This window comes from Bos indicus x Bos taurus, chromosome 4 (genome assembly GCF_003369695.1).
Source record: "Bos indicus x Bos taurus breed Angus x Brahman F1 hybrid chromosome 4, Bos_hybrid_MaternalHap_v2.0, whole genome shotgun sequence".
NCBI classification, from domain to species: Eukaryota; Metazoa; Chordata; class Mammalia; order Artiodactyla; family Bovidae; genus Bos; species Bos indicus x Bos taurus.
Genome location: NC_040079.1, coordinates 30,688,827 through 30,711,562, shown reverse-complemented (window position 1 = coordinate 30,711,562; position 22,736 = coordinate 30,688,827). Strand labels below are relative to the sequence as shown.

At 41.9% G+C, this 22,736-nt stretch overlaps 1 protein-coding gene across 1 annotated transcript; it reads right to left on the bottom strand.

Annotated features, from left to right (window-relative positions):
- Positions 1-3,930: 3,930 nt before the first annotated feature.
- On the bottom strand, positions 3,931-21,925 carry GPR37 (G protein-coupled receptor 37). Its single transcript, XM_027539103.1, has 2 exons — positions 20,508-21,925; positions 3,931-5,288 (listed from the first exon to the last, which is right to left on the bottom strand). The coding sequence occupies exons 1-2, from the start codon at positions 21,528-21,530 to the stop codon at positions 4,470-4,472; spliced, it is 1,842 nt and encodes a 613-aa protein (XP_027394904.1). The 5' UTR covers positions 21,531-21,925; the 3' UTR covers positions 3,931-4,469.
- Positions 21,926-22,736: the final 811 nt, after the last annotated feature.

Sequence of the window (22,736 nt, the reverse complement as noted above, 5' to 3'; positions counted from 1 at the left end):
GATCATCAGAAAAGCAAGAGAGTTCCAGAAAAAATCTATTTTTTCTTTATTGACTATGCCAAAGACTTTGACTGTGTGGATCACAATAAACTGTGGAAAATTCTGAAAGAGATGGGAATACCAGACCACCTGACCTGCCTCTTGAGAAACCTATATGCAGGTCAGGAAGCAACAGTTAGAACTGGACATGGAACAACAGACTGGTTCCAAATAGGAAAAGGAATACATCAAGGCTGTATATTGTCTCCCTGCTTATTTAACTTATATGCAGAGTATATCATGAGAAACGCTGGGCTGGAAGAAGCACAAGCTGGAATTAAGATTGCCAGGAGAAATATCAATAACCTCAGATATGCAGATGACACCACCCTTGTGGCAGAAAGTGAAGAGGAACTCAAAAGCCTCTTGATGAAAATGAAAGAGGATGGTGAAAAAGTTGGCTTAAAACTCAACATTCAGAAAATGAAGATCATGGCATCTGGTCCTATCACTTCATGGCAAATAGATGGGGAAACAGTGGAAACAGTGGCAGACTTTATTTTGGGGGCTCCAAAATCACTGCAGATGGTGATTGCAGCCATGAAATTAAAAGACGCTTACTCCTTGGAAGGAGAGTTATGACCAACCTAGATAGCATACTCAAAAGCAGAGACATTACTTTGCTAACAAAGGTCCGTCTAGTCAAGGCTACGGTTTTTCCAGTAGTCATGTATAGATGTGAGAGTTGGACGGTGAAGAAAGCTGAGCGCTGAAGAATTGATGCTTTTGAATTGTGGTGTTGGAGAAGACTCTTGAGAGTCCATTGGACTGCAAGGAGGTCCAACCAGTCCATTCTAAAGGAGATCTGTCCTGGGTGTTCTTTGGAAGGTATGATGCTAAAGCTGAAACTCCAGTACTTTGGCCACCTCATGCAAAGAGTTGACTCATTGGAAAAGACTCTGATGCTGGGAGGGATTGGGGGCAGGAAGAGAAGGGGACAACAGAGGATGAGATGGCTGGATGGCATCACTGACTCGATGGACATGAGTTTGAATCAACTCCAGAAGTTGGTGAAGGACAGGGAGGCCTGGTGTGCTGCAATTCATGGGGTCGCAATGAGTCAGACACGACTGAGCGACTGAACTGAACTAAATGTACATATTGTATTAATATGAGAGTATGGGGAAGAGGGGCTTCCCTGGTGGCTCAGTGATAAAGAATACTCCTGCCAATGCAGGAGATGTGGCTTTGATCCCTGGGTTGGGAAGATCCCCAGAGAAAGAAATGGCAACCCACTCCAGCATTTCTGCCAGGGAAATCCCATGGACAGAGGAGCCTGGCAGGCTACAGTCCATAGGATCGCAAAAGAGCCGGACACAACTTAGGGACTGAAAAACAACATGGGGGAGGGGGAGGGCAGGCCTCTCACGTGAACACAAAATATTTTGAATGCCAAAAACATAAAGCTAATACCCTTTAATAATATGTTTTAAACACAAATTTTCACCAGGATTTTCCATGAGGCTTCTGTTCACACATAGTATAGGAACCTAACGGGACTGTTTATTTGTTCTTCAGTCACAGGCCATGATGCCTTCCTCTATTCCTCTGTTATCTCTCTCCTCCTGAAGTGTTCAATTCTCCCACTGTCTTTCATCAGGTCCTTCTGAAAGCCTACCCCTCCAGTCAAAGCCTACCCCTCCAGTCATCCTATAGAGTCATTTGTGATTTCCTCTCATCTGAGGCATTCTCTCTCAATTATCCTAGAACTTTACACCTTCCTAAAGGCAATGGCACCCCACTCTAGTACTCTTGCCTGGAAAATCCCATGGGCAGAGGAGCCTGGTAGGCTGCAGTCCATGGGGTCGCAAAGAGTCAGACATGACTGAGTGACTTCACTTTCACTTCTCACTTTCATGCATTGGAGAAGGAAATGGCAACCCACACCAGTGTTCTTGCCTGGAGAATCCCAGGGATGGGGAGCCTGGTAGGCTGCCATCTATGGGGGTCACACAGAGTCAGACATGACTGAAGTGACTTAGCAGCAGCAGCAGCAACCAGTCCCAGCAGATATCATATCTGTTTATATATGTGTCTTATTCCTTTCTTCTCAGCCCACCCCTACCTGTTTTTATAAGGTCTGACACTAAGTTTTATTTATGTTTATTTATTGCAGATTACAGCACAGAATCTTTTCTATACCACATGCTCGATCAGTTTCTTGATTTATTGTTGTTGTTGTTCAGTCACTAAGTCATGTCCGACCCTTGGCAATCCCCTGGACTGCAGCATGCCAGGCTTCCCTGTCCTTCACCATCTCCAGGAGTCTGCTCAAACTCATGTCTGTGGAGTTGGTGATGTCATCCTACCATCTCATCCTCTGTCATCCCCTTCTCCTCCTGCCTTCAATCTTTTCCAGCATCAGGTCTTTTCCAGTGAGTCGGTTCTTCAACTAAATACCATGAGACACACTGTGGAATGATAATTGTTGATCTGCTCGGCAGCCAAAACCCAGTTCAGGCATCCTCATTTCCAAAGACCTATTACAGGGATCTGTAAGAGGAACAATGGTGCCTTGTTTTTATTCTTCCTCAAATTCTTTGAAATACAGACAGTAGAGGGGAAAATCCCTTTGTAGAGTCCTGGACTGGGGAAAAGGAGATATTCTGGGCACTATCATTTAGTTAATCTGGGTTTCATGCAGAAAACGAGTGGACTGAACTAAGTACTTTTAATTTTACTAGCACTAAAGTTGAATGATTTAAATAGCATTTAGTCAAGAAGAAAAAATGTGCTACTCGGTTATATTAAATAGTACAGAAACTGACAAGCAGAAAACACACAGGGCAGTTTCCAGCCAGAAAGCTGGCTTCCCCTATATGACTTTTCTGAGGACAGCAACATGACAATCACACTGCGTCACTCAGGTCACTGCCTCTGCCATCTGATTAGGGATGTGTCCCATGTGGCAGGCATTTTACACAACTGCTTTTACTTCAACTCCTTCAGGCATTCATATAATTCAAATGGAGAGGACTAGTTTTTTTTGTTGGGAGTTTACAGAATATCAATTTAAAGGTAGTACTTGAATATTTAAGTGTTTTAATCAAGATGTATATTAATTTAATTATTCCACCATACTGTAATTTATTAAAGAAATTAAGCCACACAGATTTAACCAAGTTCATTTTTTAAAAGGGGAAAAATAAGAATTCAAAGTGCTTCACATAGAATTCATGGTGCTTCAGAGGTCAGTGTTTAGATGAAATAGATGACAAATACATTGTTTTTTCATCTTTGGTTCCACTTATAATTCCTCATGGGAAAACCTGTAGCTCTATATGCTGGTTAAGAGGAAATTTTTTTTTTTTAAGATAGTTTCTTTCTACTCTGCTGTCTATTTATTCATATTTTATAAATATTTGGATGTAATTTGCATCTCTATATGAATATTAAAAATACTTTTTTGAAACATATAATATAGTTTTATGAATCATACATATAAATAGTACTGTTAGGAAAACTTCTTTGTAACATAATGGTTTCCAGTCTTAAAGCAAAATAGTCAACTGAGTGAAAGTCATTCAGTCGTGCCCAATTCTTTGCAAGCCCATGGACTATACAGTCCAGGGAATTCTCTAGGTCAGGATACTGAAGTGGGTAGCCTTTTGCTTCTCCAGGGGATCTTCCCAACCCAGGGATCGAATCCAGGTCTCCCACATTGCAGGTGAATTCTTTACCAGCTGAGTCACGAGGGAAGCTCAAGAATACTGGAGTGGGTAGCCTATCCTTTCTCCAGGGGATCTTACTGACCCAGGAATCAAACCGGGGTCTCCTGCATTGCAGGCGGATTCTTTATCAACTGAGCTATCAGAGAAGCCTTAAAGGAAAATAGAATTTATAAAACAATAAGGTCAATTTTAAATCGTGCATAAAACCAGTACTTGTGTATTTAAAGCAATTAAAATATTTATTGAACCTTGGTTAAAAGTAGATTGACAATGAGGTTAAAGAATAAAGTGTCATTTATTTGGTGCTACTTGGTGAGTGCTTCTTAACTACAACTCATCTCACAAAACCACATACAATATACTTTCAATCACAACTCAAACAGAAAATAGCCTACAAAATCACATGGCTATAACCAATATACAGTGATTATATTTTTTAAAAGAACAAAAGTAAGTTAGCAATTAATTAAGGTGCAGTCACTTTTTTTCAAATAAAATATTAGCACCATACCAGATAAAATGATCTAAAATTATGGGCCTCCCATACTTCTTAAATAACTAAATATAAACTTCTTTTTCAAAGCACAAATATTAATTTGCAAAATCAGTTCTACCAGTAGTTAATATTTCTCTCTTTTTTTTTCTTTTGCATTTTTTTCCCAGTAAGGAAAAATAGGAGTAAAAACTTTCACAGGGTATGAAAATCAAACAAACAAACAAAAAAGAAAGCTAAGCCAACCCCAGGCTGTGCTCACTCCTTCAGCAATGAGTTCCAACAGAAGCAAACGTGGACATTTCCCGGCGTATGGTACTGAAGGGTGAGAGCTCCAGTTCTGTGGTGTATTCGTTGTCATTGTCATCACTGGTCACCGTGGACGACTTCTGAATGCACTCGTCACAGCAGCAGCAGCAGCAGTCCATAAAGGCCCGACTGAAGGGTTTGCAGAGACAGAAGAGGAGGACAGGGGTGACACAGGACTTAAAGAACAGAAGGAACTGGCTGATGATATTTAGAAGGTCCATTGTCTGCTGGGAAACCCCTGTGGCCATGTAAGCAGTCACAATGTTGCAAATGTTTTCAGGAATAATGCAAAATCCATATAAAATGGTCAAAGCCACGACTGTACAGTTCATCTGGCTTTCTAGCTGGATCTGTCGCTTATTCCCCCGGGTACAGGCTTTCTCGGCTTTGCGGATTTTCCTTGCAGTCACTAGAGAGCAGGTGATGGTGAAAAGCGTGGGCAAACAGAAGTAACAGCCGAAATACCACCAGAGTCTAGCGCTGTCGTAGGTGAGGGCTAAGACATAGATGGTGTCGGGGAGGTCGGGGGAGATCTTGATGACGCAGCGCTCAGCAGGCGCTTGCCCGCTCAAGCCCAGGTCCTCCTTACTCAACTGGCGGAGCACCACTTCTGGCAGGGCTAGCAGGAGAGCGCCCACCCATATCACAGCAAGTTTGGCGGTTGTGGAAGAACAGTTTTCTATCATTTCATAGTACATCTGGACGTTGGTGGCCGCCCGGAAGCGGTCTATACACAGAGCGCATAAAGTGAAGGTAGTGACTCCCAGAGAAGCAACCTGCAGGAGGAACATAGAATATGTTTATCCTGGGTCATCTCTGAAAGATCAAAACATTAGGCAATAAATACAGATAGATGGGCGAAAAGTACCCCTCAAAAGAAAAGAACAATTTCCTGGAATCAGGCGTGGGTAACTGTTGTTGGTGACTTCTGATGAATCATGGTAAGGACAACAAATAAAAATAGAAGAAAAAAAAAGAAGAAATATAGTCGTTCTGGGTCATGGAGCCAAAAAATATTAAAGCTGGAAGGATGCATAAAGATCAGCTACGTTATAGACAACCAAAAGAGGTAAGGCGGTTCTCAAAGTCACAAGATAAGCAGAGTAATCATCTGAGAGCACCAAATTTACTCCACTGTTTGGGGTGAAATTAAAGTAATTTAATGTTTAATAAATGAAGTCATTATTTATATATTTAAACAAGGACAATGGATAGGAGGTAAAATGTTCCTGAAGGTTCAGATAAAACAGGAGACTAACAGAAAATCCCTTAAGTGAATGGGCTGCTTTGGGGTATACCCCAAATACCTACATTCAAATGGGCTTCCCAGGTGGCACTAATGGTAAAGAACCCACTGCCAATGCAGGAGATGTGGTTCCACCCCTGGGTTGGGAAGATCCCCTGGAGGTGGGCAAGGCAACCCCCTCCAGTATTGTATTCTTGCCTGGAGAACCCTATGGACAGAGCAGCCTAGAGGGTTACGATCTTCAGGGTCACAAAGAGTCAAACACAACTGAAGTGATTTAGCATGCATGCACACATGCACACACACACGTGTGTGTGTATATATATATATATAATTAATATACATTAATGTCTAAATTTTTAGGACTCTAAAGGACCATGTTGACAAAAGGAAAACCATTCGTCCTAACAATTTCAGCACTCAAAATATTAATTGTTTACTTACTACATTTAAGCTGTCATTCTCCCTAGAAAAATAGAAACTTGCCTTGTGGATTCTATGAATTCCAATGGCAAATAGCCTTCCTTCTTATACACCACATATTATTGTCTACTAGTTCTCATATGGAAAATAAGGATACTGCATGCATGTCCTGATTACTCTCATAACTATTGGTAGAGACAGTCTGAAAGTGAGATAAAATGAGGGGTTACCTGTATGAAAAGCAAAAATGAAAGAAAATAGGAATAATAAAGTCTACATCAGAGCAAATCAAGAGGTCATGGTTAAACTTATAACCACAGTTCTTTTACTACAAAATCTTCATGAAGTTTTCCATAAACATCAGCATAAACATCAATCTAATATGCCTGAGTCATCTCTACATTTACCTTTTTAAAATTAATTTTCAACTTAATGAGTTGTTCACCTTATTAGAAATATATTTTTCATTTATGCTAGAGACTCAAAATAATTCTAAAATTGAAGTCCACACTGTGCAACTGTCCTAAGAACAGATTGTATTTTATGTCAATACTTTTTTTTAATATCACATTTTGGAAATCTAAGAAGAATGTGTCATTTTCTAAAGGAAGGTCTGCATCAAACAGTATTATTTGGAAATTGCTGTATTTTCTTGTACAGATTTTTGGAGGTTTTAATGTATATATTAGCTCTGCAAGTGTTTTGAGTCATCTCTCTATAAGATTGAGAGAGAAAACATATAAATTTTTTTGTAACAAAAAAACAAAAAAAATTCTCAGGCTATCAAATGTACAAGAGTCCTCAGCAAGACTTTCTGCACCATCTTCACTGAGGCAAAGCATGTGCATATTTCCTTGTCACCCTGTTTCCACAGTCAGTCCAAAAATACAAAGCTGCAAAAGTTTATGCTCGGCAGCCTTTTAAAATAATGAATAACATTTCTATTAAAAGGACAACTTGGCAATATGAAAATACTAGACTCTGAGAAGAAGCAGCCTCTTAGAGGCTCACAAAATCTATTTGCTTGGTAATTTTCTATCATTACTTACAGAGAATACACAATACACAAGAGACAGTATCTTCTCCCCGATTGAGCTCCATCATTTTAAATCTAGAGATTTAAAATCTGAACCAATTACTACAGGAGCTATCATGTGCATACCTATCTCAAATCTGTTAGAAAGCATTTAATGTGCGGTAACAGCAAAGAGCAAATGAATGTAGGTGGACAGATACTAAAACAGGTGTGTTAAATTATCTGCTCCTTGGATACCGTAAACTTTGCTGCATTTTCATTCTTAATGAAAAGATGTTCACTGCTTCAAAAAGAAAAAAAAAAGGGGGGGGTGTTTATAGATTCTGTATAACTCATCTAAAAAAGAAAAAATTAAGACAAATTTTAAGCAGGATTTACATGTGCCTCGATTTTTTTTTTCACTCAGGAATCCTTCCACATTTTATTTTATTTGAAGATGCTCAGTTCTTCCACCATACTCCTGAGAGCTGCAGTACTGAGTACTTCAAACATATTTGATGTGTAGTGCTCTTGACAAACCACGGATTATGGGAAACTTCTCAGTTGTCATACACAAATTTCAGGAAATTCCTGCATATAGCCTTCTACTTTCAAATTGTTCTTCTCTCTGATAAAATTCTCTGCAATTAGGATCCAGCTGAAATGAGGTAAACCATCCAGGAAGATCACAAGAACTACAGAGAGTTGTTAAAAGAACCGCTGAGACAAACACCTCCCCAAATACAGACAGCACTTACTACGCAGTTGCCAAGAGCAACTGCATCCCAAATGCCAGTCCTAGATAGCTACTCTCTCCTGCTGCCACTGCCTGCAGTGTTATTACTCCAAATATTTTTCTATAAATTCACTTATGCACTTGAAACATGATGTGAAACAGCGAGAAAGGAGTACTTTCCCAAGTTATTTACAGGAGGCTGTAAACCTTTGTAGAGAACTAACTGCATGCCACAGAAATATATGGATAAAAATCAGTTGGAGAAGGAGTAGTGGGCTAATTTCTGTTTACTCAGATATGGAATCTATCCATGTAATTAGAATTGCTAAATGTTGGGGTAACATTTGGCCATGAAAAGATTTCTATCACAATTTTTAAATATACTTGTTTACATACAGCTCATTAGAAATTCTACCAAGATGAATGGTGCAATTATATACAATTATAAAACTGTATCATGAAGGCTGGATCTGTCTGAATTTAATGACCATATCTGATTGCTAAAATTCCATATCACTAGAAATATGCTCTTGGGAGTAAAGCTCTAAGCGTTAGCTTAGATGGTTAGTTCTTTGAAGCATATTCTGAGAGATGGAATGCATGAGATGCAATCTCTTATTAATTAAACTGCAACAGGAGGAATAATTAACATCAACAAAAGCAGAAATGTAAACACTTTGAATGGACAAGATGGTTAATTCCGAGAATCAAGATCAAAGGAAAGTTGGAAGCAGAAATCTTTAACTATTTGGGAAAATAATATGTCATTTTGAGGGGATTGGCATCAAAATACAGGCACTAGAGAATCGGAATAAACAACTCTGAAATCTTTTCACCAGCCATGTTCTGCTCTTCTTTGTGTCCTGGAAGAAGAACAACAGCAAATGTTGCTGCCCAGTCACCATCTAGAACAGTGAGGCTGTGGGCAGCTGTGGTCACCTGCGGTCACCTGCAGTGCTGCTTCAAGGGACCGTAGAGGCACAGGGCAAGTGGAGACCCTCACGTGGGAAAGCAGCAGTTCAATGCACAAGAGTTCTCCCTACCATTGAAGGGTCTAACTCAATACAAACAGCCAGCTGAGAGGAAACTACTGTCTTCAGCTAGTACTATTTTAAATCCCTGTTCATTCAAAATGATGTGAAGAAAGAGCACATGGATATGTTATGAAAAACAGTCATCTACGAAAATCCTGTGGTAGCTATAGCTCCACTTCTCAGAAGCTTCCTGCAAACAGGCAAAAAAGAAACCTTTATGAATGAGGTCAAGCTGCGAAAGTTTAACTCATACCAAATAAATAGTATATTTTGTTAAACCCTCTGGTAGACATCAGTGATAACACTGATGGGGAAAGAAAAGACAGATGGACTTCCAAGCAAAAATTCTTTCATATGACATTGAACCCACATGTTTAACTATAGTGAAGCAACTGGAATACACTGATTTTTATAAAACAGGAACATTTCTAACCAAAGTCATGACACTGTACTCTCGCCTAACTTACATTTTACCTTAGAAAGACAAGTGCATCTATTTATGGGCTGTCCTTTGTACACAAGTAACCCTCAAAACAAGGGCATCATTGTTAAGAAAACCCATTCATTTGGACCATGAATGATAACCCATTATAAGTCCATGGTTAGAGACCTAACAATCAGTCAGGAAAAAAAGCAGGAGCACAGGGTAGAGTTTCCTGTGAAACTCTAAATGGCTTGAGCTTGTGTCTCTGGCTTCCTCTTGGATTTTCCATAACGCATCTCCTCGAAACTCTCAGGGCAACTTCCCCACCAGAGACACTTTTTTGAGCAACAGTGTAGAAACCATGTTTTTTAAAGCCACTGTTTATCATCACTGTTTATCAAAGCCACTTCATTCATCACTATCAACGTGATGGCCTTTATCAAAAGGTCTTCATTTTGGAGCACATGCTAATCACGATCCTGCGGCAGTGACACACTTGTATTAGTGTTTCCAAACCAAAATACAGAGTGAGTAGGAGAGATGTGTCTCAGTCCTGGCAAGGACGCATAGGCCTCTGAAATGAAACAAAGCCCTTCACAGGCACTCTTCCACAGTCAAAAAAAGGGCTTCTTACTTTTGTCAAAATCACTGAGATTTAATCTGATACAACTGCATATTATACGTATCTATTTATTTCAATTGTACCCAGCCTATTTCATCTTTACATGATACCCAGTGTCAGGGAAAGAAGTTTCAAGGTATCAACTATCATTATTGCTGCATTCTCAACTTTACACCCTCATTTTTAAACTTGGTAACACGTTCTTACTAAGTTAAAAAAAAATGGAGACTATTTAAAAGTCAACATATCATCCTAAAATTCGTATTTATCCTTTTACTTTTATCATTCCCACCTTGACATTCCTAACAATTGCAACTTTTGACTTCTGTAGAAGTACATTCCTTTGCAGTTAGAAAAAAATCATTTTGCTACAACTTATCTAAAATGTTATTATTTAAATATAACTATACCAATGCTTATTGGTTAAAAAAAAATTGCAACTGAAGCAAGATTAACATCATTTGTCCTAAAATGTAAGCCATCTATTGGAATCAACAGTTCTTAAGGAATTTATGCATTCTAAATTTATTCTCAATAATTAGAAATTAATTTCAAAGTGTTTGCCACAAGCCCAAAGTCTAGATTTCAACTCTTAATATTATAATGTTCTTTCTAATCAATCTTAAAATGAACTGGAATTTCTGTTTTTCACCTAGGGGTTCTGATGAGTTTCCAAAGACCTATAACAAATTTTCACCTGTTTTTTCTTGTGAATAATGACATTGCACCATTGCATATGGTCCTGTTGTTGTTGTTCTGTTGCTAAGTGGTGTCTGACTCTTTGTGACCCCATGGACTGCAGAATGCCAGGATTCCCCTGCCCTTCACTATCTCTCAGAGTTTTCTCAAACTCATGTCCATTGAGTCTGTGATGCCATCCAACCATCTCATCCTCTGTTGCTCCCTTCTTCTCCTGCCCTCAATCTTTCCCAGCATCAGGATCTTTTCCAACGAGTCAGCTCTTTTGCATCAGGTGGCCAAAGTATTGGAGCTTCAGTTTCGGCATCAGTCCTTCCACTGAATAGTCAGGGTTGATTTCCTTTAGGATTGACTGGTTTGATCTCCTTGCTGTCCACGGGACTCCTTGGATAGCAAGCAGTCCCTGGCACATGGTGGTGAACCTAAACTAAAGACAAAATCAGAACTGGCCTCATCCATTTGTTGTTAGGTAATTATGATTTGAAGGACATTGAGAGACCATATTTAAAGACACAATTTCTCTGTTCCTAACCAAAATCCCATTCTGGGTAATAGGTAAAGGAAGTAGTACTCTTTCTTTATTCATCCTTCTTTTAAAAGACATGTATCTCTAAATGTCACATCTTACTGTGAATTAGTTAACAGATGCTTTTCCTATATGAGAGAAATTTGAACCAAGGAGAAGCATCAGAGGTAGGAGGAAAGTTCCCTGAAGGCAGGAAGTGATGAGAAGGGAGTGAAAAATGGCAGCCCCGAGTACAGTCATAGACCTAATTGAAATGACTCATTGTAGGCTAGGATCAAATCAGTGACCTTGGCCTCCTTCATGCTGTGAACCACTCAAGTGTGCTGATAGATCACATTGAAAACCATCATAAATTCACAAGCTGAAAGTATTCTATCTCAAGAATAAGTCTGGAACTGTGATTATATCCGGTTTTTATGGAAGTTTTATGGAAAGTGTCTGTACCGACTTTGCAAATAGAAAGAGCCCATATTTGAGGTTGTAGCAATTCCATTCTCCACTCCACCTTGAAATTTTCGAAGAGATCATCTCTTCTGGCACAAAGAATACCATTCTCATAAGGACACCTAAAAGTTAGTCTTGGCAACAAGGTTGAGTTAATTATGGGACTCTGGCAGGTCAATTCGTGGTAAGAAATATGACAGAAGATCTCTGGAGGATGGGTGCAGAAGTGCAGTGTCAGAGACAAACCTCAGTGCACAGTGGTATACACATTCTTCTCCTCACTTGGTCCACATCCCAGACTCAGAGCCCTGTGCTTCCAATGGGATACCATTAAACCTAGGACTGTAGCCTGCCAGGCTCATTTGTTCATGGGATTTCCCAGGCAAGAAGACTGGAATGGGTTGCTGTTTCTTTCTGCAAGGGATCTTCCCAACCCAGGGATCTAACCCAAGTCTCCTGCCTTGGAGGTGGATTCATTACCACGGAGCCACCAGGGAAACCCTACAATTCACAGGAAGAGCTATTAAAGGTGGGACTTCTCTCATGGCCCATGTAGTACAAGGGTGGAGGACAAGTCAGAGCCTTACTTGCTCAGCCTTGGGTAGACTCAGAAGCTCAGATCTATTTTGCTTTCACATAAATATTTACTTCTTTTTCGCTGTTGAAGGATATTTTGTTGATATAACCACATACTTTGAAAGCCCTCAAAAACTGAGGGTAAGTCCTAAAGTTGATTGTGGGCTTGAGGGATGACTCCAGTTCTCCATGCTTCCATTTTCCCTGGCTCTATAATAAGGTGTAAAGTATCTCTCTTGTCAGCCTTTCTTCCCAGGTCCTCTAAGGTCAAACTAAACAGTTGGTATGTTTAAGAGATTTTCGGAAGAAAAGGACGTCATTTAACATTCTGCTATTGCACTGCTACATAAACCATTCATTTAAGTACAATTTTAAAAACTCGATTTACTTAATGTCTTTATGACTAATAAGGATGACTAATTCCAACTCGGAAATGGTTATCTCAGGCATTGTATTTCCAAATAATAATTTAACATTTAACAATATTTAGAATAATTCTGTATTCTAAATGAAATGTCTAGGACAGTCATATCTGCTGAAATATCTCATACACCTCATATCCTAAGACAAATTGAAAAAGCAAGAAAGCATGAATTAATAGTTGTAGCTTTTCACCATGGCTCTGCTGCTGCTGCTGCTAAGTCACTTCAGTCGTGTCCGACTCTGTGCGACCCCATAGACGGCAGCCCACCAGGCTCCCCTGTCCCTGGGATTCTCCAGGCAAGAACACTGGAGTGGGTTGCCATTTCCTTCTCCAGTGCATGAAAGAGAAAAGTGAAGGTGAAGTCACTCAGTCGTGTCCGACTCTCAGCGACCCCATGGAATGCAGCCTACCAGGCACCTCCATCCATGGATTTTCCAGGCAAGAGTACTGGGGTGCCAAAGAGTGGGGTGCCATTGCCTTCTCACCATGGCTCTAGGCTGTACATATGTATGAAAACTAACAGTAAGAATATGATTGAAAAGGAATGAAAAGGAACATAGTTTTCAGTTGAATTTTTTCATCTTTGGAGAGAGGAAGAGCAGTTGTGAGATGACTGATTCCAGGGCCATTCCTGAGCCTCCATGACAGCTTGTTTAAGCCCCTCTTATCATATTATCACACTGTATAGCATGTGGTTTCACTTGTCTGTAATAGCAGTAACACATCTATGTTACTGAACTCTGGAAACTTTTCCCTCTCTATCCCTCCTGTTCCCTCCTAATTTAGTGCATAGCATAGAATAAAAGCCCAATAAATGTTTAATGAATGAATGGATAGTAAATAAATGAATGAATAATGACATCTATGGAAGAGGACTATAGAAAATAATGAATTATTTAAGCTGCTCTTTAGTCCTTATTGGGTGCTAGTGTTTTGTGAATAATTCTTAAAAGCTGAAAGCCAACTGATATCTCTAGGAGGCAAGTAAAAAAACCTATATTTTTGTTTCTACTTCATGGGCAAGCTTTACAAAAGGAAAGCATTCTTATAATCAATAGTTAAGGAAAGTATTTGAATTTCACATTTGATTATTATAAAACTTTCATTCCTCATGTGTATTAAAAAGCAGAAACATCACTTTGCCAACAAAGGTACATATAGTCAAAGCTATGACATGTCATGTATGTAGTCATGAACAGATGTGAGAGTTGGACCATATAGAAGGTTGACACCTGAAGAATTGATGCTTTTGCACTGTGGTGCTAAAGACTCTTGAGAGTCCCTTGGACTGCAAGGAGATCCAACCAGTCAATCCTAAAGAAATCAACCTTGAATAGTCATTGGAAGGACTGATACTGAAGCTGAAGCTGAAGCTCCAATGCATTGGCTACCTGATGTGAAGAAATGACTTACTGGAAAAGACCCTGATGCTGGGAAAGATTGAAGGCAGGAGGAGAAGGGGACAACCAAGGATGAGATGGTTGGATGGCATCACAGACTCAATGGACATGAGTTTGAGCAAACTCTGGGAGATAGTGAAGGACAGGAAAGCCAGGAGTGCTGCAGTCCATGGGGTCACAAAGAGTCAGAAATGACTTAGCAACTGAACAACAACATTTCTCAGGTGGAACCCAAGTTCAATAAACTTCATTGTACACCGTTCATGAATAGTTATACATAGGCGCACACTCTATTTTTTTTTTTTCTTTTCTGGTTAACTCTTTGGAGTTATCAGCCAAATATTTCTCTTGCATGGGAATGTGAAAATTATTATAAAGGATTAATAGGAAGTCATACAATATTTGTTAAGTACCATTCTCATTCAGTGTGTTTATTTTCCCTGAGAACATTATTAGTAACTTTCAAATAGCTCTCAAAACTGTGTTCTTCCACTTAAAAGTCCATCAGTATAACTAATTCTTCTCCAGGGGATTTTCCCTACCCAGAGATCTAACCTGTGTCTCCTGCCTTGGCAGGCAGATTCTTTACCTCTGAGCCACCACGGAAGCCCACTGGCAACCCACTCCAGTATTCTTACCTGGGAAATCCAGAGGACAGAGGAGCCTGGTGGGCTACAGTCCATGGGGTCGCAAAGAGTCAGAAATGACCTAGCGACTAAACAAACCAATGTCTAATGCACTCCTCAAGCAAAGTTACTATCTCCTGTGATCAGCATGTTAGTACTTTAATGTAGGAGTTCTAGGGAAATCTGTGTAGAATAGCATACCTGTATGGAGCCTGGTGGGCTGCCGTCTATGGGGTTGCACAGAGTCGGACACGACTGAAGTGACTTAGCAGTAGCAATGGCAATATAAGGGCTTCCCAGGTGGTGCTAGTGGTAAAGAACATGCCTGCCAATGCAGCAGACATAAGAGATGGGAGTTCGATCCCTGGGTCAGGAAGATCATCTGGATGAGGGCATAGCAACCCACTCTGTATTCTTGCCTGGAGAATTCCAAGGACAGAACAGCCTGGCAGGCTACAGTCCATGGGGTCACAAAGAGTCAGACAGGACTTAGCACTGAACAACAACAACAAGGATTCTCTCATAGCTTCCCTGGTGGCTCAGTGGTAAAGAATCTGTCTGCCAGTGCAGGAGAGGAGGGTTCCATCCCCAGCTTGGGAAGATCCCCTGGAGGAGATGGCAACCCACTCTAGTACTCTAGTATTCTAGCCTGGGAAATCCCATGGACATAGAAGCCTGGCAAAAGAGTCAGACACAACTTAGCAACTAAAAAACAACATATTATTCAAAACCTCCAACTGACATCCAAAGAGAAATATACATTTAGCAGCAGATCTGGATCAGATGATATACTTCCATCTGGTCAGCTTTCATCAAGTAATGAGCAAAGGGCTGTTCCAGTTGCCACATTCAATGCCTGAGTTATTTGGCTTTAAGCACTTGTTATATCTTTTTTGCCTTTTCATAGTGTTCATGAGGTTCTCTCAAGGCAAGAATATTGGGGACGACAGAGGATGAGATGGTTGGATGGCATCACCGACTTCAATGGACATGAGTTTGAGCAAGCTTCATTGCTCAAACTCCATTGAGTTGGTGATGGACAGGGAAGCCTGGTGTGCTGCAGTCCATGGGGTCACAAAAAACTGGACACAACTGAGCGACTGAACTGAACTGAACTGAACTGAAGCATTTGTTAGATCCCTAGAAAATGGTACGGTAGGGATCTCTTCTGCCATCCTCCTACTGCAGTCCACACCCAGACCTCCATATGCAAGCAGCACATACATTCTCTCTCCACAAACAACTATTGCTTGGAGTATAGTGTTTTTTTGTTTTGTTTTTTTTCTGGTGACTTTCTGATAAACCAGTTTAAAATGATGTATGTGTTAGGATGGCCACCATCCACCCAGACTTCCTTCTCTCCTGTCCCCTTTTCCTACCATTCCATCTACCCTTGGTCTTTATGGGACTTATCACTAGACCACAAAGACTTCATAATCCTGGAACAGAAAGAGAGAAATTATCAACTACATATGTTCCCACTATGATCCCACTCACAGTAACATTAAATATAATAGAATTCCCTTTCTAGAGATAGACTCTGGAAGCTCAGTGTTCTCCTTACACTTTATGTCAACACTCTGAAATAAAGAAGAGTTGAATGCAAATTGCAAAGACCTATTCTTTCTGCTGAAGAAACACCTATTTTTCTATGCAAACAGAGTGAAGTCGCTCAGTTGTGTCAGACTCTTTACGACCCCATGGACTGTAGCCTACCAGTCCCCTCTGTCCATGGGATTTTCCAGGCAATAGTATTGGAGTGGATTGCCATTTCTTTCTCCAGGGGATCTTCCCAACCCAGGGATCGAACCTGGGTCTCCCGCATTGTAGACAGATGCTTTACCGTCTGAACCACCAGGAAAGTCAAACAGAATTCTCCCCTAAATTCTTCTACCTCCTTCTGCTGCTACTGCTGCTAAGTCACTTCAGTCGTGTCCGATTCTGTGAGACCCGAGACAGCAGCCCATCAGGCTCCCCCGTCCCTGGGATTCTCCAGGGCAAGAACACTGGAGTGGGTTGCCATTTCCTTCTCCAATGCATGAAAGTGAAAAGTGAAAGTGAAGGCCCTCAGTCATGTCCGACCCTCAGCAATCCCATGGACTGCAGCCTACCAGGCTCCTCCGTCCATGGGAGTTTCCAGGCAAGAGTACTGGAGTGGGGTGCCATTGCCTTCTCCAACTTAAGATGATGCTAATACTCAAGCTCAAGAAGAAAGAACTATAGTAGAGAAGGAAATGAAGGCAAAAGAGAAGGTAGAGAAAATCTGTAAAGATCAATCAAAATGAATTGTGGTTAAAATTTTAAAATAAACACATAGAAAAAGGCAAAAACAACTACTAGAAAAATGGTAGCTCAGACATTATAAATCAATAGAGAGTGTGTGATGGGAAAAGAATAGCCAACAAATAAGATAAATATAAAAAAGTAAAAAGTAAAGAAAGGATCAAATCTAGATAATAAAAGGAGATGAAATGTCAAATAATTTTCAGAGTCTTGCAGCCAAGAAGAAAAAGATTCATAATGAAGGCAAATTGTGGAAAAAGTTTTAAAAAATATTTGTAATGTGCTCCCCAATCTAAGACAATTTGTAGTTGTTAAGAACATAAAGTACAACCTATGTATATGTATTTGATTATTAAGATAATCATCTTTGGCACATTTAAAAGTGCAGTTGTCCCAAATTATTGCAACTTGTAAAAATTTAATGAGCTACCAACTAGGGAATTTACTGTCAGTTTATGGGAAGGAAGATGAAATTTAAAAATATAAAAAGCCATAAATTTCATCATAAAACAAATGATGTCAACTAGGTTTATTGTTTTTTTCCTGTCTGTTGGGTTCAAAAGTTTTTTTAAAAGATAACGAGGAGCAGAAAAAGAAAACAGTTACTGGACACTGTTTTGCCTCATAGATTTTTGCCTAATAACCAAATATCAACATTAAGGGTTGAGACGAAGGGTCTGGTTGCCATTGACTAGTGTATATATTTAGGAGGGTCATTTCTCTTCTCTGAGTGTCATGTTTCATCTTTAAAATGAGGGGATTCAGTTAGAATGTTACCTGGTTCTAATTCAACATGATAATTCAAAGGTCAATGTAGTGGATGCTATTGTTCCCACACACATTGCTTCTCCACCCCAGAGTCCTTTAAGGAATCAAATGCTGACTTCCCAGCTGCTGGGACTATTGGTAGTTGATGGCTCTTAGCTGCATTCCTCTATAGGATTGCCCTTGACCAAAGAGATGCACCCAGCTCAAGGTTATGCCCCCTGCCTGGGAGCAACTTGTATCCAGTGACAGGTCCATAAGGGCTGGGTCCTCTTGCCTACATTCAGGACATTCCTGTAGAACCATCCCAGCCTGTGGGGATGGTAGAGCCTGTAGAGCTCCTGTGTTGTCTGTTGAAGTCTTTGTGACATCTGCATCACAGTTCAATGTCCCTGTTTTTTCCCAGAAACCCAACATGGAATAGGCATTAGATCCCTCTTACTTCTGTGAAAACAGCAATACCTCTTAGAGGCAGAAATGCTTTATTCTGAAATTTGGATTGTATTTCTTGCACTCATAATCAGGAACTGTGGAGCTAATACTACTGTCTAATCACAGTAGTGATCATTTTCATAGAAAATGATGAAATATTATAGAATTATTTCAGAAGAACAGGATTAAGTATGAGTATAGAAACGCTAAATCTTAAGGTCTTTATTCATTACTCTAACAGTGAAATGTATATTATAGTTTAATTTTTCAAGAAAAAAAATGAATGAATCTTTACTTCAAGCCTTTGCTTCTCTAGAGGAAAAAAAAAAAGCTCTGTACCAAAAACTAAAAAAACAGAAAGGGCTATGAAGAAGGAGAAAATACAAAGTAAAAAATAACAATAATTGCTATTCTTAATGAGATGAGAATTAAATTTAAAAACTGAATACAAATGAAAAAACATGTATTTTCTAAAATCCTCAGAATTAGAAAGAGAAAGAAAATTAAAACACATACATAATAAATACCATCACTCGAAACTCATAGGTCTCATAAAACTCACCAAAATTTGATTATTCTTTTCTGATTTTGAATTAAATTATTTTAAAGTTTGTGTGTGTGTTTTTTTAAAGAACTTTAGTATTTTTTTTTCTTTCCCAGTTTCTTTTTTCTGTCCTCTTTATTGTTTTCCCTCTTCTGTATGAAGATTTTATCCTGTCCAGTACATTTAAAACAAGCCAATATGCTTTCCTCTTCTTGGAAGTAACTCTCCTATTTACTTATGAGTTTACTTTTGTCTCTTTTTTGCATATGTCAATTTCTTCTGCACTATTTAAACAATCAGAGAAACCTTACATTGAAATTGACCTTGAAAAGATGACTGGTAGACACATATTCTCTTCATAAATTTAACTTCCTTCTCTGCAATTCAAAAATGAGCTGTCTTCCAAATAAATTAGATGTTTCGGAGCTGCTTGGAGCTTGGCAACAAGAGAAATCCTAGATCTTGGTAAAGCAGCAACAGCTGATTTAGCAAGCATGCAATGATCCTGCAGCTGATCCCTGCCAGAATAGCAGAGGGTCTTATTTACAGCTTCTTGCCTTGGTCCTTCTAAGTAGGTACTGTTTTCTGTTTACTTTTCCCCTAGCTCTGGGCCCTGGAACAATGCTGAACATAGTGTCACTGGCCCTGGTGCCAGACAGGATCAGGGGCTCTGGAATATTTACAGTTTCTCTTCTGCTTCCATAAATGAAATGGGCAGTCTGAATGGAGGAAATCAAGGGCCAGCTGGCTAAAAACACAACTGGCAACAAAGCACTTGGGCTCCATCCAAGAGCTGGTGTTTAAAGAGAAGCCATTTAAAGAGCAAATTCCAACTACCATAATAACGGTTAAGGACACTAGCTGTAGGATGTTACAGTAAAATTTTACTCTAAGATTCTCATTTCCAAACTTCAGAACCTATTAAGTGTCCCCTACGTCTTAAGAAAATTTCTAGTCTTAGAAAAGTAGTCACTCCATCACACCCTAACAAATGTCAAATATATACTATATATTTTGAGAATGTTCATTAAATTCTGTGCCATGAGGTTCAAAGTGTTATTTTTGCTTAAGGTCATTCATACAAAATAAATAAAATGGTTACAAAATTGAGGAATGAAAACAGAGGGACAGAAATGACATAAGAATATAAGAATTCAGATAGGATAGCATGGCAGACAGCCAGACCCTAAAACTAATTTGGGAAGTTACTAATGTATTGAAGCAAGTGACAAACAAAGAAAAGTAGATTTCCTCTGTTAAACAAAATATTACTCAATTTTTTTTATATTTAAGGAAAGAATTTAATAATATTCTTGGGGAATAAATCATATTGGAGCACTAGAAACCTAGTAGATAAATGATATAGGACTTTGGCTCTAATAATGACAGTCAAGGACTGATTGTTTATTAACCCTAGAATCTGACAGTCTCCAAATATACACACACACACACAGACACACACACACCATAAAACACCATATTCAGAGAAATACGTTTAAAACCTAAACAATCCTATGTATAATGAGATCATAGTTATTTCCCAATTCAGGAGCAGATGAGTTTGAAGGTGACCGGACAAAGCCTGCTCAGGTCCGCCCCCCACACCCAGTGTATAAATGCCAATGCATATACATGATTGGCAAGAGAAATGGGGGAGAGACTCAGGAAAAGCGCAGGGGTTCAGCAGCCAGGTAGGTGTGTGGAGCAGCAGTCCTGATGCTATAAATCCCGGAAATGAATAAAGCCAGTAGCTCGAGACCCCCTGGACGGCATTACCTCTATATAGGGCACGATCTTGCAGGAGAAGTCCTCCAGCAGCCACTTCTTGGTCAGTTCATGAAAGATGACCAGCGGAAGGCAGAAGAAGATGATGAGAAAGTCCCAGAAGGCCAGGTTGGCCAAGAGGGAGTTGGAGATGCTCCGCATGTAGTAGTTGTGACACACGATGCACATCACTGCCAGGTTGCCAATGATGCCGGTCCCGAAGATCACCACGGACAAACACATGACCGCATAGGCTCCGTACGACTCCTGGGTGAGCGGGTAGAACGGGTTCTTCAGTCGCAAGCGTGGGTGCGTGCTGTTCCCCCGCCGGGGACCCCCACGTTCATGAACTCCTTCAAGGGAGGACCCATTCTGAGCCAGCGCCCTGCCAGGGGGTGCAATCGTCCGCCCTTCGTACCCCGACGGCCCATGGACCGTCTTGGGTTGGGGGTCATGGTGAGAACCTTGGAGTTTCCCAGCTCTCCTTGGCCAATAATAAAGGTCGCTGGCTCCGGGTTCTTTCCTTGCACTCTGCTCCTGGCTACGCCCAGAAAGGCCAGCGCCTCTGGAACCCTTCTTCTCCTCTGAGGTGTGAAGGAAGAACTGGAGAGCCGTGGGGTTCCCTCTCCCCAAAGTTTCAGGGGGCTCCTGACCCCGGGCACCTTTCCACCTCCAGGCTCCAGGTGGCCTAGCCGGTGGTCCCGAGGGCTCAGCTGCCAACGCCTCCGCCCCTCTGCCCACACCTGGGTCACCGCCGGGACCGGCCGGTAGGTCCCACGGGGGCGCCGAGCGCACCACTGCCTCCTGCTCCTCCTCCCTGGGCTCACGAGTTGGCAGAAGGTCTCCTGCAGAATCTCCTGGTCCCCAAGCGTCCCTGCTGCGACGCTGGATCAGTGTAGGTGAACATCTTTCTCCCAGACAATTTTCCTTCCTGGGCGCAAGGGCGGACCCGAGGGCAGGAGAAGCGGACACCTTGAGCAATAGCAGAAGCAGCAGCCGCGAGGTGCGGGCGAGAGGTGCGCCCGCGGCCCGCATGGCTGGGCGAGGGCGCACCCAGCAGCAGCGGCTCCTGCTTAGGACCGACACCTGCTGCCTAAGTTGCCGCTGAGAGTTAGGCACATGTCACATACTAACCCCCGCCCCGGCAGCGGGGGACGGGAGATTACGGGGATGTTGGGGGATGGGTCTTGGGGTCACAACCCTCCCCCTCTACGATCCTTCCTTGTTTGGCGTCCTGAGCATTTCTCAGTCAAATCCAACCCGGGCGCTACGTATCCCCAAGGTTCAGGGAGGGACTCGCTGCTCCGAGTGGCTGACCTTGAAAACTTGCAACCAACACCTGCTTGATGATTAATGTTGCGACTGGGAGAAGCCCGGACGAAGCCCCGCGCTCCTCCCTGCCTTTTGGGTGGTTGCCTTCTCGGTAACAGTTGCTCCGCCTATTTACATCCTTTCGAGGCGGCTCTATCCAGCGGCAAGCCGAGGTCGCTGAAGGGAAAAAAAAACAAGTTGCCCTCCTTCGGATCCCTAGGAGCCACAGTCCCGTTCCCGCTCGCTGGAAACAGGTTGCTAGCTGCCAGACGCCGCTCAGATGTGCCTAGGAAACTCTGCCCCACCTAACCCCGGCAACCCGAGGCTGCTGCGGACCGGGAGGCGAGGGTTTGGAAACCCGCGGCCACTGCCGAAGTTGTTTCTCCTCTCGCTCAAAGTTGACCAGGGGGCGGCGCGGGCTGCTGGGCGGCGCGTCCCCGCGGAGAAGGGAATCGGTGGTGGAGGTGGGGTGGGGAGGGCTGGCGCTGCTCCTCGGTGGACGGGGCCGGCGGCCGCAGGAGCTCGTTGCGGCGACGGCGGGCACAGCCCGGGCGGAGACTGTGGTGCCTGGAACCGCCGCGGGCGAGGCGGTGCATGGCTGGGAAGGGGGGAGGTGGCCCTGCCTCTCCCCGCCGCTCCAGCCGCGGCGCGCGCCCGCGAAATCCAGTGCTCCGCTCCTCGCCTCCTCCCCTTCCTCAGCCTCCTGCGAGAGATTCTGGTTTGTGGGGAGACGGGATCCCCTGGTGGCTTACGACTCACTAAACCCACACACGTTTCATTCAAGCCCTTTGTAGCGGCTTTCACACGTAGGAGCTGGAAGCGGCGAGGGAACAAGGGCGGAGACGCGGAGTCTGCGCGGCTCGAGGCTAGGGATGGGCGGGACATGTTAATTCCCCAGATGTCTAAGCCAGCCAGACCGGTCCCGGAGCC